The sequence below is a fragment of the Trichosurus vulpecula genome, chromosome 1 (assembly GCF_011100635.1).
Source record: "Trichosurus vulpecula isolate mTriVul1 chromosome 1, mTriVul1.pri, whole genome shotgun sequence".
Taxonomy (NCBI): Eukaryota; Metazoa; Chordata; class Mammalia; order Diprotodontia; family Phalangeridae; genus Trichosurus; species Trichosurus vulpecula.
Genome location: NC_050573.1, coordinates 12,296,483 through 12,310,916, shown reverse-complemented (window position 1 = coordinate 12,310,916; position 14,434 = coordinate 12,296,483). Strand labels below are relative to the sequence as shown.

General features: G+C 43.5%; 1 protein-coding gene across 4 annotated transcripts in view; it reads left to right on the top strand.

Moving 5' to 3' along the window:
• The window catches only part of LOC118852984 (solute carrier family 5 member 4-like), a 62,561-nt gene that overhangs the window by 20,850 nt on the left and 27,277 nt on the right, over positions 1-14,434 (top strand). For all 4 annotated transcript variants that reach the window (XM_036762781.1, XM_036762787.1, XM_036762773.1 and 1 more), the window contains exons 6-9: positions 16-121; positions 5,133-5,213; positions 10,113-10,333; positions 12,406-12,541. In XM_036762781.1, coding sequence (XP_036618676.1) covers positions 16-121; positions 5,133-5,213; positions 10,113-10,333; positions 12,406-12,541 — 544 coding nt within the window. The remainder of the gene's footprint in view (positions 1-15; positions 122-5,132; positions 5,214-10,112; positions 10,334-12,405; positions 12,542-14,434) is intronic.

Below are 14,434 nucleotides of genomic sequence, written 5' to 3'. Positions count from 1 at the left end.
TTCTCTCATTCTCAGACGGACATGTTCTCAGGAGCCATATTCATCAATGTGGCCCTTGGGTTGGATATTTACGTAGCCATCTTCATCCTATTGGTCATCACGGGGATCTTCACGGTTGCAGGTGAGTCTTTCAGCCTCTGCTTGGGGCTCTGTATCTGACTCACTGCCCTCTAGGCCTTTGAACTCCTCAGCTCAGTGCCTACCATAAAGCCTGACTGAATAAACTTGGGGTGTGTAGACTGGAGGAGAGAAGACTTAGGGGGCCATGATCCCTAACTTCAAGCATTTGAAAGGGTGTCATGGAGCAGAGGTATTAGATCAGTTTGTTTTGCTTTGCCCCACAAGGCAGAACCAAAAGCAATGAGTGGACATTGTGAAGAGGCAAATTTGGGCTGAATGGATGAGAGGACTTTGTGACTGTGAGAGCTGCCCCCAAGGTAGGACAGATTGCCTCCAGAGGGAGTGAGCTCTCCATCACTGGAGACCTTCAAGCAGAGATTGCATAACACGTGTCAGGGATATTATTGTAGGTATTCTTTGGAGGCACGGGCCAGACTCAATGGCCACTGAGGTATGTTGCAGTTCTGAGATTCTGAGCTTCTGTTACTAAGATAAGGAGGAAGGAGTGTGGCACAAAGGAAGGTAGCAGGAGGCCTGGGTTCGAATGCTGGTTCTGCTTTTGTGAGATGTTGGACAAGTCACAATACTTCTCCAAGCTTGAGCTTTTTCACCTGTAAAACAAAGGTTGTAGAGCAGGCAGGGACTTCTGGGATCATTGAGTCACAGTTCTATGGGTGTATACTACAAGGACACAGTATCCATTCATTCCCCATCTGTGACTTGGGCACCGCCCAACCCCCCCAAAATGCAGCTGGAGAACCTAGTTGTTGGGACTTGGGCACCTGTGGGTTGAAGAGGAGGGCCAAACAGCAGGGGTCAAGAATTTAGAGGAATTCTGGGAAGGGTCAGTTGTGTACAGTCCAAGACAGCAAGTGAATGACCACTGAAGATGATCCAGAAGCATCTCACACACACACACACACACACACACACACACAGACATGTGAACACACACATGTGAACATACACATCTGCACATGTACACACACATTTGCACACACACTGAATGCCAGGATCATCCCAACTGGTCACATCAACCCAATCAGTCCAGGCAATGCATTATCATGCAAAGAGTGCATAGCTGGATTTAGGGGGCTTAGTTCAAATTCCCAGCTTCTCTACTTGGATGGTTTTAGGTGGGTCAATGCCCTTTTGTGAACCTCAGTTTCTTCCTCTGTAAAATAATGGGATTGGGTGGACCATGCCAGGAAGAACCACACTGGGAATAGATCAGGCAGAGCAGGCCTTAGGGCAATGAATCACTGAGCTGTAGCAGTTACCAGACTTCTCAACCCACAAACACCAAAGACAATTTAGCAGGTCAGTGGGAAAATTGCTGGATGTGGGGGAGAGAAGTGCGCAGTCTGGTCCCAGCCCTGGGGGTGGTGGAGGTGGCATGGCAGCAGCAGCAGGAAGTTCCAGTGGCTGCTTCCAGAGCTCCAGTGGCAGCTGCTTCTGCCCCCCTGGCCCACATGGTGGGAGGAATCAAGTGGCTGATCAGAGAGGGAGTGCAGAGAGAATTTTTCTGGCACAGAAGCAGGGTTACAAGGGAGTAAGTAAGGCCTGAATAGGTGAATGTCCCTGGCACACAGTAGGTGCTCAGCAATTACCTATTGATGAATTGCTTGATTGATTTGACAGAGCAGAGACTTCAACCCAGGTCCTCAGCCCCTAATGCATATCCATGTATAATACTGTTATTATGATCTTCATTTTTATAGATGAGGAAACTGAGAGCCTTAGATTTTAAGTGACTTGTCCTGGGCCACTGTTTCAACAATCCGGCTAGCAGCTGTTGTGGGGGTGAAAGACCAACATAAGCCCAACAACAAGAATGCTGCCAGCACTCTGCAAAAGCACAGGTTCTTTTGATCTGCTTTAGTAAAGAAAGGAACATTAAGGCGTTGACAAACTTACTTTAATTCAGCATACAAATATCACTAACTTAGCTCAGGGGAAAAATCCAGCACCCTGAACTTCAGAACAAATACAAACAAATTACAAACATGGACAGACAGACCCTGTCTGATTCAAATCCCAATACATAGTTACCAGAGTTTAACAAAGTCTCAGCATCCAGGTTACAAGCCGGAGGGCTCTTAGCTACAGCTGCCCAGAGTCTCTGCATCAGCACCACCTCGAGTGAGAGCCCTGCGCAAATGGCTCTGTCTTCTCTTCTTAAAGCATTTCAGACATCATCAAACGTCATCTGAATGACCAGAACTTAGGCTCCTATGATTGGCTCTGGAGTTAGCACCTCCCCTTAGTTAGCTCCACCTTGGTCTCCACCTTAGTTACCAATCTACACCCACATAGGTTTTACACCTAATAAGGGTTTGGGCCTGGGGTTTAGCACCTAGTAAGACTCAATGAAATACACTGAATTACTCAAAGGAAACAAAAGCCAAACTCTTCAAGGGCACTTGGTCGAACTAAGTGTTAAGAGCCCATTTTGCTTACTAACACACTCCACCACTTGTTCCAGGATACATAATTTAATCAGCCACAGATCCTGGAACATATACTGTGATCCAGTTATGCAGGAAACTAAAACATATCATTCACAACAAAGCAAAACATATCATTCAGAGACATTCCCAAATATTTGTTTACAATACAAACATGACCCACCCCTAGGTCCCAGCAAGTTAATCTTTTCAATCAATCATTCCCAAAATACTTGTTTACAATTCAAATGTCCACCCCTAGGTCAAAGCAAATTAATCTCTTTAGCTCATAAAGTACTTCTTGAGCATCACCCTGCCATTGCAGGCTTTTTCCTAGTACCCTGAGGCATGGGCATGCTTTAGTTAGTAAAGTCCTAAAGCAAACAAACAAACAAATAGTGCTGTTCTTGGGGATGTCTTCTTCTCCCCAAATTGCTGTTGCAGGCTTCCACGTGGCATCCAAAGTCCCAATTTCAAAGAAAGAGTCCAAACAAAATTCTTTTAGGGTGTGTTCTCCCCATTATGTTCCCGTCCCAGGTTCCAAGTCCTGAGGGTCCGCTGGGCAATAAAGCTAACACGGTGGGGTCCCTGGGGGTCCAAGGCACTTCCCCCACCCAGCAAAAACAAATCCATGCCTCCCTCCTGGATCCCAAGCAGCCCAAGCTGAAGGGACCAAAAAGGCAGACTCAGTGCCTTGCTGCAAAGTTTCCATCTTGCCCCAGGGCTGAATTCCAAGCCCCTGAATTCCTGGTTGTCTGGCTTCAGCTGGCCTCCCCTGCTTTCTGCCAGAATCTACATTGCAATGTAGGTGATTCTCCACCTTTTTGCTCACCTCAAAGTTCTCTGCTCTGGCTGGGGAAGGCAGGCAAAAAGCACACTCAGCATCTTGCTGCAAAGTTTTCATCTTGCCCCAGGGCTGAACTCCAAGCTCCTGGGTTCCAACTCCAGCTGGCCTCACCTGGCTTCTGCTGGAATGTAGGTGATTCTCCACCATTTCGATCCTCTCACCAAAGTCAGCTCCAAGGCAACTCAGTGCTTTCAGCTTTCCAAAGTTCACATGCAGGCAGTCTTTTGCTCTGTCTGGATCAATATTTCAGCAGTCGCCCTCCCCTTCTTCTTTCTCCTCACCAGCCCCTCCAGCCAAATCTGCAGCACAGTCCCCCGGGGCCAGGCTTATCAACTTAATCCCTTGGAAGAAGGGATTATCTCCCTGGGCCCCTGCTCTGGGCCCCAGGGAAACCACTCCCAGCACTTCCATCAGCCTATTTTCCTTCAGGATTTTGTTGCTCCTGAGGCTCCACAGAACCATAGCCACCCCAAGTACAAAGAGCAATACAAAAACTGGGAAACATTCAACCAACCCAGTACCCCAAAACACCATGCTTTCTTATTAAAGGCAGATCCTGCCGACTACACCATTTGTTTCAACAATCTGGCTAGCAGCTGTTGTGGGGGGTGAAAGACCAACATAAGCCCAGAAGCAAGAATGCTACCAGCATGCTGCAAAAGCACAGGTTCTTTTGATCTGCTTTAGTAAGGAAAGCAACGTTAAGGGGTTGACAAGCTTACTTTAATTCAGCATACAAATATCATTCACTTAGTTCAAGGGAAAAAAAACCCAGCACCCTGACCTTCAGAGCAAAATACAAACAAAGTACATACATGGACAGACAGACTTCGTCTGACTCAAATCCCAATACGTAGTTACCAGAGTTTAACAATGTCCCAACAACTGGATTTACAAGCTGGAGGGCTTATTAGCTACAGCTGCCCGGAGTCTCCACACACCACTAAGAGTGAGAGCCCTAAACAAATTACAAACATCAACAGACAGACCAAATACAGATTCATAGTTACAAATCTAGGTTCAGCCCTGGAGCTCATAAGGAGGGCTGGCCCAAAGTCACTCGCACCACCACTGCTGTGAGTAAGAGCTCCAAAAAATAGAAAGCCAACCCTTGGTTTTATCTCTTTTTCAGGGTCAGGAATGAGTCACACATACGACTCACCCACATGACCTAGAATCTTCACAAAGAGGCGATTTAAACCCATGTGGTCTAAAAGCCTCTGCTGTCCCAGACATGTCACTCAAACTCGTGTGTAAACTAGACCCTCCCCTGAGGCAAGGAGGCACCAAGGACACCCAAATCTAATCAAGGAAACAAAGGCCAAACTCTTCAAGGGCACTTGGTTGAACTAAGTGCTAAGAGCCCATTTTGCTTACCAACACAGCCACAAAGCTAGTAAGGGCCAGAGGCAGGATCTGAACCCAGCAGTGCCTCCATGGTCACTGCTACATCTACTATACCAGATCATACATGATTCCTGGCAATTATGGCAGAGTATTGGGTAAGGGCCTGGGGAGATCAGACAGGAGACACAGGGGGACACAGGACTAAAGGACTCTCCAAGGTGGGTGAGCCCAAGCCATGGTAGAAATCCAGGAGTGCAGGGAGATGAGAGGAGGGAATTACAACGTTAAAGCAACAAAGGTTTCTATGTTACTGCATTGTGTTCTTTCCCCTGGAATCCAAATGTCCTCACTTCTCTCCTCATCCTCCACAGGTGGCTTGGCCTCTGTGATTTACACTGACACCCTGCAGACAGTCATTATGCTGGTTGGCTCTTTCATCCTTACTGGCTATGGTAAGTACAGCCAGACCAGGCCAGAGACTCCCTGGGGGATAGAGTGTGGACCTGAGTCATGAGAGTGTTGGATGAGACCCAGGAGCCAGGGAGCCTGTTCCTGATTCTGTCTGTCTGTCCATCTCCTCTGGGGTTTCTATTTTTTTTTTAATGACATATTTATTTTTTATTTTTAGTTTATAACACTCAGTTCCACATGTTTTGGGGTTCCAAATTTTCTCTCTCTCCCTCTCTTCCCCCTCACTCCCACAAAGACGGCATGTAATCCAATGTAGGTTCTACATATACCTTCACAACGAACTTATTTACTTAATAGTCCAGTTGTAAGGAAGAATTATAACCAATGGAATGAATCATGAGAAAGGAGATACAAAACCAAAAAAAGAAAGAAAAAAAGAGAGAGCAAAAGTTTGCCTCGATCTGCATTCAGACTCCAAAATTTTTTCTCTGGATATGCATAGCCTTTTCCATCATGAGTCTTTTGGAACTGTCTTTGAACCTTAAATTGATGAGAGGAGTCAAGTCTATCAAAGTTAGTCCTTACAGACACAGTGTGTCTATAATCATGTATAATGTTCTCCTGGTTCTGCTCCCCTCACTCAGCATCAGATCATATAAGTCATTCCAGGTTATAATGAAGTCTGTCTGCTCCTCATTTCTTATGGCACAATAGTATTCCATTACATTCATATACCACAACTTGTTCAGCCATTCCTCCATAATAGGCATCCCCTTGACTTCCAATTCTTTGGCGCCACAAAAAGAGCTGCTACAATTATTTTTGTATATATGGGTCCCTTTCCCACTTGGGGTTTCTATTCTTGCTCTCTGAAAATCTATGCTTTTAGCAGTAAAGGACTCTAGGGAGGAGAGGAAGAGTCCACTTTATCAGAGGGAGCAGTGTGGTCTAAAAGAGAGGGCACTGGACTTAGATTCAAATCCCAGCTTTGGCATTTAACTCTGTGATCCTGGCACAGTCACTTCCACTCTCTTTCCCTCAATGTCATTTTCTGTAAATGGAGGGGATTGGACTAGATGACCTCAGAAGTTTCTTTTAGCTCCATATGTATAATTAGGCTGTAGCCCATGTGCAGTCTCAACTCCCACATCTCCCGGGCTTTCTCTTGTCCCCTTACTGGATTGCTTATCCCTCCCCCCCCCCACCTACATTAACTTCAGCAGGTCAGGGTAAGGTCTCTAGAAGTGTGGCCAGCTTCTCTCTGTCTCCATCTGACTCTCCCCCCTCCCTATCTCCATTTCAAGAATAACACTGGGGTGTGTGTGTGTGTGTGTGTGTGTGTGTGTGTGTGTGTGTGTGTGCATACACTCCTTCTATATGCAATATAGCTCCTGAACACCATCTGGCACACTTCTCATTTATACAAAATTACTTACTAAGATGCCATTAAAATTTTTAAACATAGAATGGTTACTCAAAAGGCCAATACAGTAATAATTTTAATAATTGCTCGATAGAAGGCAAAGAAGAAATAATCATAAATTTTAATTAAGATAAGGCAAATCACAAATAACCAAACACCCCCTCATGAACCTGCGTCATACTGTCTTGCCAATGATTAACAGTCTCCATGTGGAAGAATGGGTACACACTGAAAGAAAGAGCATATCCATGAGTGAGAGAGCCATGTGCCTGGGACAAATGACAACTCTGGACTGTAGCTCTTGATGTCCTCAATTCCTTCAGGGACAATATACACCATAACGTGTCTGCTAGCTTCCCCTTCTTGTTCTCACTACCCTCTTGCTGGGCAAGTGTTCATCTTTGCTCCAAAGATGATGGAGCAATAATAAGCTCTTTTCACTCACAGCTGCCCTTACCAGGGCTCTGAGAAAAAAGTATTACCTACTTAAGCCTGAGAGCTTCTAAACTCTTCAGATCTTTAAATAGCAGTAGATTTGGCTTCATTCGGTCAGCTCCATGTCTTCTCACAGCAAAGCCCAGTTCACAGCAAAAGAAGACAGAAAGTTTATATTTTCCCTTTTGAACCAGAGAGGGCAGTAAAGAACTACTCAGGCATTCCAAAAAAGGATCTCCTTTCTCAGGCTGCAGATTGCAGTAGACAGCACCATATTTTAACATGTGGCACTGCAGCACCATTCAGAAGCCATAACATTTTTATTTATTACATTTTGGAGGAAATTATCCTACCGTTTATCAGACACTCCTCTGCCTTAGTAAAGAGAGAATGGTCAGCACCACCAGTTGCACACCATAATAAGGAGGACTGCCCTCCTTTTTGTAGGTGCAACCACCATCTGGCTGGAATAGAAACAGAAACCACCCTGAGCATGGCAGGTGATCTTATAAGAGTCCTGGATTGGAGGCATCCAGCAGAGTGGCTCCACCTAGGGGAGGGATGCCTATCCATCAATTTCAGGGCAGTGATTAGATAGAGGAACCAGCAGATGGGTTCCATTTATTGCTGGTTATTATATCGATTCCCACCTGGTTTTGTTTCACTGAGTTTACCAAATACATTTAGCCAGTGAGCCTTGACTGCTTTTGCAGTACGATGTAGAAAGACAATAGCACCTGAAGGACATTTCTTCTTTGACAATTTCTCTTTTAAACCATCCAGGAACATCCTGCTGTGGTTCTATGCTTTCTTTGGAATCCATGGGGTCCTCTAACTAACTAATTTTCTGACTGATTAATTTTCCTTTATCTTACATATGTATTCATAAATACCTGAACTTCTTTCAGGGATTTGGAGACCATTTCTCCTTCTGCTGTTAATATTCCTTGTTGGTAAATCTGCTTCTATTCGAGGTCTTGAGAACTTGAGTATTCTTCCTGAGGTCATAAGTTATTTCATTTCCCCCCCAACCACCCCATTGCTCACTTTTTGACTCCCTTCCCTTTGATGGCAGTTTCTCTGGGGGCTGACCCTCAAAGCTGTATCAGTTTCTTCCCACACAGGTTAATTCATAGTTCACTAATATTTACCATAAATGACTTCTGGGAAGATAGATTTTGCCTCTACTGTATGTTTTGCCCTTTCTCTCCAGTTCAGTGGAGTGCCAGTCATCCCTATACACCCCAAACACAGAACATGTCCTGCCCTATTCTCTTGTGAAGCTCTGTATTGATGCTGCCCTGATCCCCCTTGCTGCTATCACAACCTGATCAAATTTCTTCAGCATGGCTCTCCTTGGCATCATGGAGGAGGGTGGAAGAGTGTGGAATTGAATTCTGTTGCAAGTTTGTGAGTGGGCTTGTGCAGTTTTACTGCCTGGTGGATAATGAGGGAAGGAGTACTGGGTGAGCATGGGAGGGCCATAGATGTTAGCCTTCTCTCTTGTTAGTTCATTGACTTTCTTTCCTTTTTATGGGTTCTTGGTGTCCTAGACAGTGGAAACAAATGAAATTATTTTATCTTTTGCACATAATTCCTGTTTTGGAGAGTTACTGTTTGTGAGAATCAGAGAAAACATCTAGTTCTGCATTTTGTTGGCTATGTGATGCAGAAATAGGACTCTGCTTCTGCAGCACTGGAGAACCCAATGTTTGTTTCCCTGGCATGTGAGTTTCCTCCTCTGAAGATTTGTTATTACATGGAAGTGGCCCTGTGTCCCTAAAGGCTCTTCCAGAGAAACACACATTCTTTCTAGTGCCACTGAGATGGAAAACCTTCAAATGTGAGTCCAGTGAAAGAATGGATACTTACTATGTGCTTGACACTGGAAATTCGAAGACAAAAATTAAGCTGACCAGACCCTGAGGAATTAGATTTCTATTACAGTGTGAAGTGGTTGCTATCTTCATTGGTAATGGTAGTACCCCCATGAAAGTCTAATTATGAGTTACATATGCCCTGCCCAGGGTCAGAGAATTTAGACAATAATTTAGGGAAAACTTGTCCAATTATCTGTGCTTTCTGGGTGAGTAGGGACCCTATCATGGGATTTCATAGTGCTTGGTGTAATGTTGGGGCTTGGTGGTCCTAAGGAAGTAGTTTTGTGTTAACACACCCCTAGCAGGTCACTGACTTATGACAAAATTTTCTTCTTGTACCTATATCAATCAGTCAGTCAATAATAATTTATTAAGCACCTACTACATGCCTGGAATTGTGCTAAGCACTGAGACAGTGTAATGAGGGGTGCTAATTAACTAAAAAACAAACAGGAATACATTGCTGGCAACAAACCAGTGCTTCATAGATGTGTAATTTCATTGGCAAAGTCCACTTTCCCCCCTCTCCCCACAGTGATATAGATCACAACTCCTCCATGCTTCAGGAGACAATTTATAGGCATTGCTATAGCAAATAACAAAACAAAATAAGAGAGCAAAAAACCAACAAAACAGACAAAAAGGATCACCTGGCAGAAGAACTAGAGACAAGCTTCTCTCTCTGAATTCAGTCTGATTCCTCAGATGACAAAGACACATCATCCATCATTGAGCCAGCACTCAAACTTCCCAGCAGAGCAGAACCTTCCTGACTTTGCACTTGGCTATTTTCCCCTTTGAGAGTCTGGGGTGACCTCTACTTGAAAAGAAGAAATTAGAGGAAGGTCATGGGGAAAGATGATTGTAATACCATGTTGGGCACCGTACTAGGCACTAGGAAACAAAAACAGAAAAGAAACCATCCCAGCCTTCAAGGACCTTACATTCTCCTGGAGGAAAATAATGAATCCACAAGTGAGCATGACATGAAATAAATTGAGACTGGAAAGAGAATGAAAGAAGGGATCAGAAAAGGCTTTTAGGAGAGGGGTGGGAAGAACAATAGGTTTAGGACACTATGGATGTTGATGACATTCATGTACGTGGACATGTTTATCATGGTGTGAGGACAGGTTCACCTGATGTTACCTCTTGCCTCCCATTGGATATTCAGAGTTAAGTTTTTTTCTGATGTTTTTTAGCTTTTGCAGAAGTAGGAGGGTATGAGGCCTTCACTAAGAAGTATATGAAAGCCATCCCATCTGTCATCACAGACAACAACGTAACTCTGAGCCCAGAATGCTACATGCCCAAAGCAGACTCCTTCCACCTCTTCCAGGATCCCATCACTGGTGAATTGCCATGGCCGGGAATCATCATTGGAATGAACCTTGTTTCTCTTTGGTACTGGTGTACAGACCAGGTGAGATGTCCATAAGAGAAAAGAGGGCTAAGGACCACTTAGATTTTCTCTATTCAATAGAGATAATGGCATCCTCTCTCTGATTAGAGACAAAAGGGTGGGTCTGTGATGATTTCATGGCTGCCTTTGAGGACATTGCCCTCAAGAGATTAAGCATCCCCAGCTTGCCTCAATGAGCCAGCATGTATTAATTATACATTAATTCATCTCAATGACATTTTCAACCAACACCCTTTGTGTTCCCAAAAATTGCTTCCTAAATTTCTCTTCCCTAACTTGAATCCAGGATTTTTTATGCACAAAAGGTCTTGAAAAGCGAAGTAATTTTCCTCCCCCATCAGTTGACCCATTCTGCCCTTTGTTGTGTCTACCCATCAGGAGCTAAATTCACAGGATCACACTGGTTATAGAGTCCAATGCCTTCATTTTACAGATGAGAAAGCTGAGGCCCAGAGATATTTAAATGATTTGCTCGAGGTCACACATGGAGCAAATGTCAGAGATGGGATTCGAACCCAGACTCTGTGACTACAGAACCAGTTAGCCAACAAGCATTTATTGTGCACCTACTATGTGCCAGGCACTATGCTAAGCTTTTGGCATACAAAAAGAGGCAAAAATTTCCCATCCCCAAGGAGCTCACCATGTAGTGTGGGGAGATAACATACAAACAACTATATTAAAAGCGAGGTATATACAGGATAAATAGGAAATAACAGCTTGAAGGCACTGAAATTAAGAGGAGTTGAGAAAGGCTGTCTTAGAAGGTGGGATTTTAGTTGGTACTTAAGGAGATCTAGGGAGGTTAATCATCAGAGAGGGGGAGATAGAGCATTCCAGACAATGGGGGACAGACAGAGAGAATGCCTGGAGCTGAGAGATGGAGGGTCTTGTTTGCGGAATAGCCAGGAGGGCAATGTAAGTGGATAAAAGGGTACATGCTGTGGAGTGAGATGTAAGAAGACAGGAAAGGGAGGAGAGGACAAAGTTATGAAGGGTTTTGAATGCCAAACAGCATTTTGTATTAGCTCCTGGAGGCCAGAGGAAGCCACTGGAGTTTAGAGAGAGAGAGAGAGAGAGAGAGAGAGAGAGAGAGAGAGAGAGAGAGAGGAGGGAGGGAGGGAGGGAGAGAGAGAGAGAGAGAGAGAGAGAGAGAGAGAGAGAGAGAGAGAGAGAGATACTGTGTGTGTGTGTTTGTGTGTGTGTGTGTTTATGTGTGACAAGATCAAGCCTGAGCTTTAGAAAAATCACATTAGTGGCTGAATGGAGGATGGATTGGAGTTGGGAGAGACTTGAGGCAGCAGACACCCCCTCTCCTCAGCAGCTATTGCAATAGTCCAGGCATGAGGTGATGGAGGCCTGCATCAGGAATGGAGAAGTGTGAAGGGAGAGAAGGGGACATATTGGAGGGGTGCTGCAGAGGTGAAATCCACAATTCTTGGTACCAACTTGGATATAGAAAGTGAGAGAAAGTGAGGAGTCCAGGATAACTCCTAGGGTGTGAGCCTGGGGGACTGGGAGGATGATATTGTCTTCTACATCAATAAGGATGGAAGGATCAAGTGAGAGTATTTTCAGGATAGCAGTGTCATCAACTTTTTTAGGCAGTAAGAAATGAGCCAGTAGAGGAGAGAGATTGAAGGTGAGAGTGAGGATAACAGACAGAGGAGCCAATGTGTTCTCTGCTGTGATACATTTCTCCCATTTGCTTCAATGCTGTAATTTGGCCAGCTGGAACAACAACAAAACAAACAAAAAACCAAAAAAACCCAGCCTCACTGTCTGAGGGGCCACATAGTCCAAATGCCTGTCTACAAGATTATAAATAGGTGATTGTCCATCTCTCCTGGGGTGGGGAACTCACTACCTACACTTCCTAGGGCTGTCCATTCCAGTGCTGGAGTGCTGGACAGCTCCTATGCTAGAGCATTCTTTCTTACACTGAGCTGAAGGCTGCCTATGTGGAACTTGCACGCATTGGTTGAAATGAGAATCAGGCCACATTCCCCTCTGTAGGCAGGGGTATCTTTAAATTTGCATAAGGGAACCCTGGGGCATCATTTCCGTGGCAGGTGATTGTGCAGCGATGTCTCTCAGGGAAGAACCTGTCCCATGTGAAGGCTGGCTGCATCTTGTGTGGCTATCTGAAGCTGATGACCCTCTTCCTTATGGTGATGCCTGGTATGATCAGCCGCATTCTGTACCCAGGTAAGTCCTCTCTGATATCTGCTCACCTTCAGACTCTAGGAAACACTGTGATGGTCCAAGTGTGTTGACCACACATCTACCCTATCTTGTGGTCAGTAATGAGTGTTATTATCATGTATTCTCTTCAAGATCTGATTTTTGGATGTGGACTATATTCAGGGGAGTTTGCAATTTGGAAGGGATATGGCACAAGAGAAGAGCACTAAACCTGGGGTCAATGATCCTTGAGTTTTGTTCTAAGCTTATAATTCACTAGCCATGTAATTGTCCCTTACCACCTGGCAAGTCACTCTTATCACTGGGCTTGAGCCTCCTAATCCATGAAATGAAAGGACTGGACCAAGTGGACTTTAAGGCCCCTTCTGATTTTTGATCTTGTTCTGGATCTAGATCTGTATGGTACTTTCAGATTGTGATGAAACTTTGATTACCTGGAACCCTTCTGGAATGGGACATTTGGGTTAATTTTCTTTTCTTTGTTGTTGTTGTTTTATTTAATTTTTGTACATGAAACTGCAAATATATTATGTGCAGCTTGGTTTTCCTTTCAAATATAGAATAAAGTTATCATGTAACTTTCTTTTCTTGCCCCTCTCCTGCATTGTAGAAGTGTGTGTGTGTGTGTGTGTGTGTGTGTGTGTGTGTACACATATGTGAATCCATATTCTACATACATTTATTTATCAAGTCTTTCTCTGGATATATAGAGCATCTTCTTTCATAGGTCTTTTGTAGCTAATTTGGGTGTTTATAATAGTCAAAATTACTTAGTTGCTAAAAGTTGTCCTTAAAACAATATTGCTGTTAATACACACCAGATTCTCTTGGTTCTGCCCATTTAACTCTTCATTATTTCATAAAATATTTCATCGAGCTCATCATTTTTTTTGTAGCACAGTAGTATTCCATCACGATCATATACCAAAACTTATTTAGCCTTTCCCCAATTGAGGGACATCCCTGAAATTTCAAGTTCTTTGCCACCCCAAAGAGAACTGCTATAAGTATTTTAGGACATATAGGTTCTTTTCCTTTTCCCCTAATAATCTTGGTAAACAGAACTAATAGTGGTATTGCTAGGATGAAGGTTATGGGCAGCTGTATAACTATTTGGGCATAATTCCAAATTACTCTCTAAAATGGTTAGACCAGCTCACAGTGAATTAGTCCACTGATTTTCCATATCCCCTTCAATATTTGTCACTTTCTCCTATCATTTTAGCCAATTTGATAGGTGTAAAATCATATCTCAAGGTTGTTTTCATTTGCATTTCTCTAATCAATAATGATTTAGAGCATTTTTATATGACTATAAATTGTTTTGATTTCTTCATTGGAAATCTGCTTGTTCATATCCTTTGACCATTATCAGTTGAGGAATGACTCGTTCTTATAAATTTGATAAAGCTCTTTATATATTTGAGATATGAGACCTTCATATGAGAAACAGTCCATAAAACTTTCTCCACAATTTTATGCTTTCATTTTGATCTTGGCTACACTGGTTTTATTCATACAACTTCTTTTTAATTTAATGCAATCAAAATTATACAATTTACACCTCATGCTGCTTTCTATCTCTTATTTATTAATAAATTATTTGCCTATCTGTAAGTCTGATAAGTAATTTCCCCATTTTCTTGTAATATCTCCCTTTATATCTAGGTCATGTATCCATTTTGACCTTATCTTGGTAAATGGTATATGATAATGGTCTATGCCCAATTTCTCCCAGACTGCTTTCCAGCTTTCCCAACAACTTTTACTAAATAATGAATGCTTATTCCCCAAACCTAAGCCTATACTTGTCAAACAAAAGGTTACTGTAGTCATTCGCCACTGTAGATTGTATGTCTACTCTATTCCACTGATCCACCTTTTTATTTCTTAGCC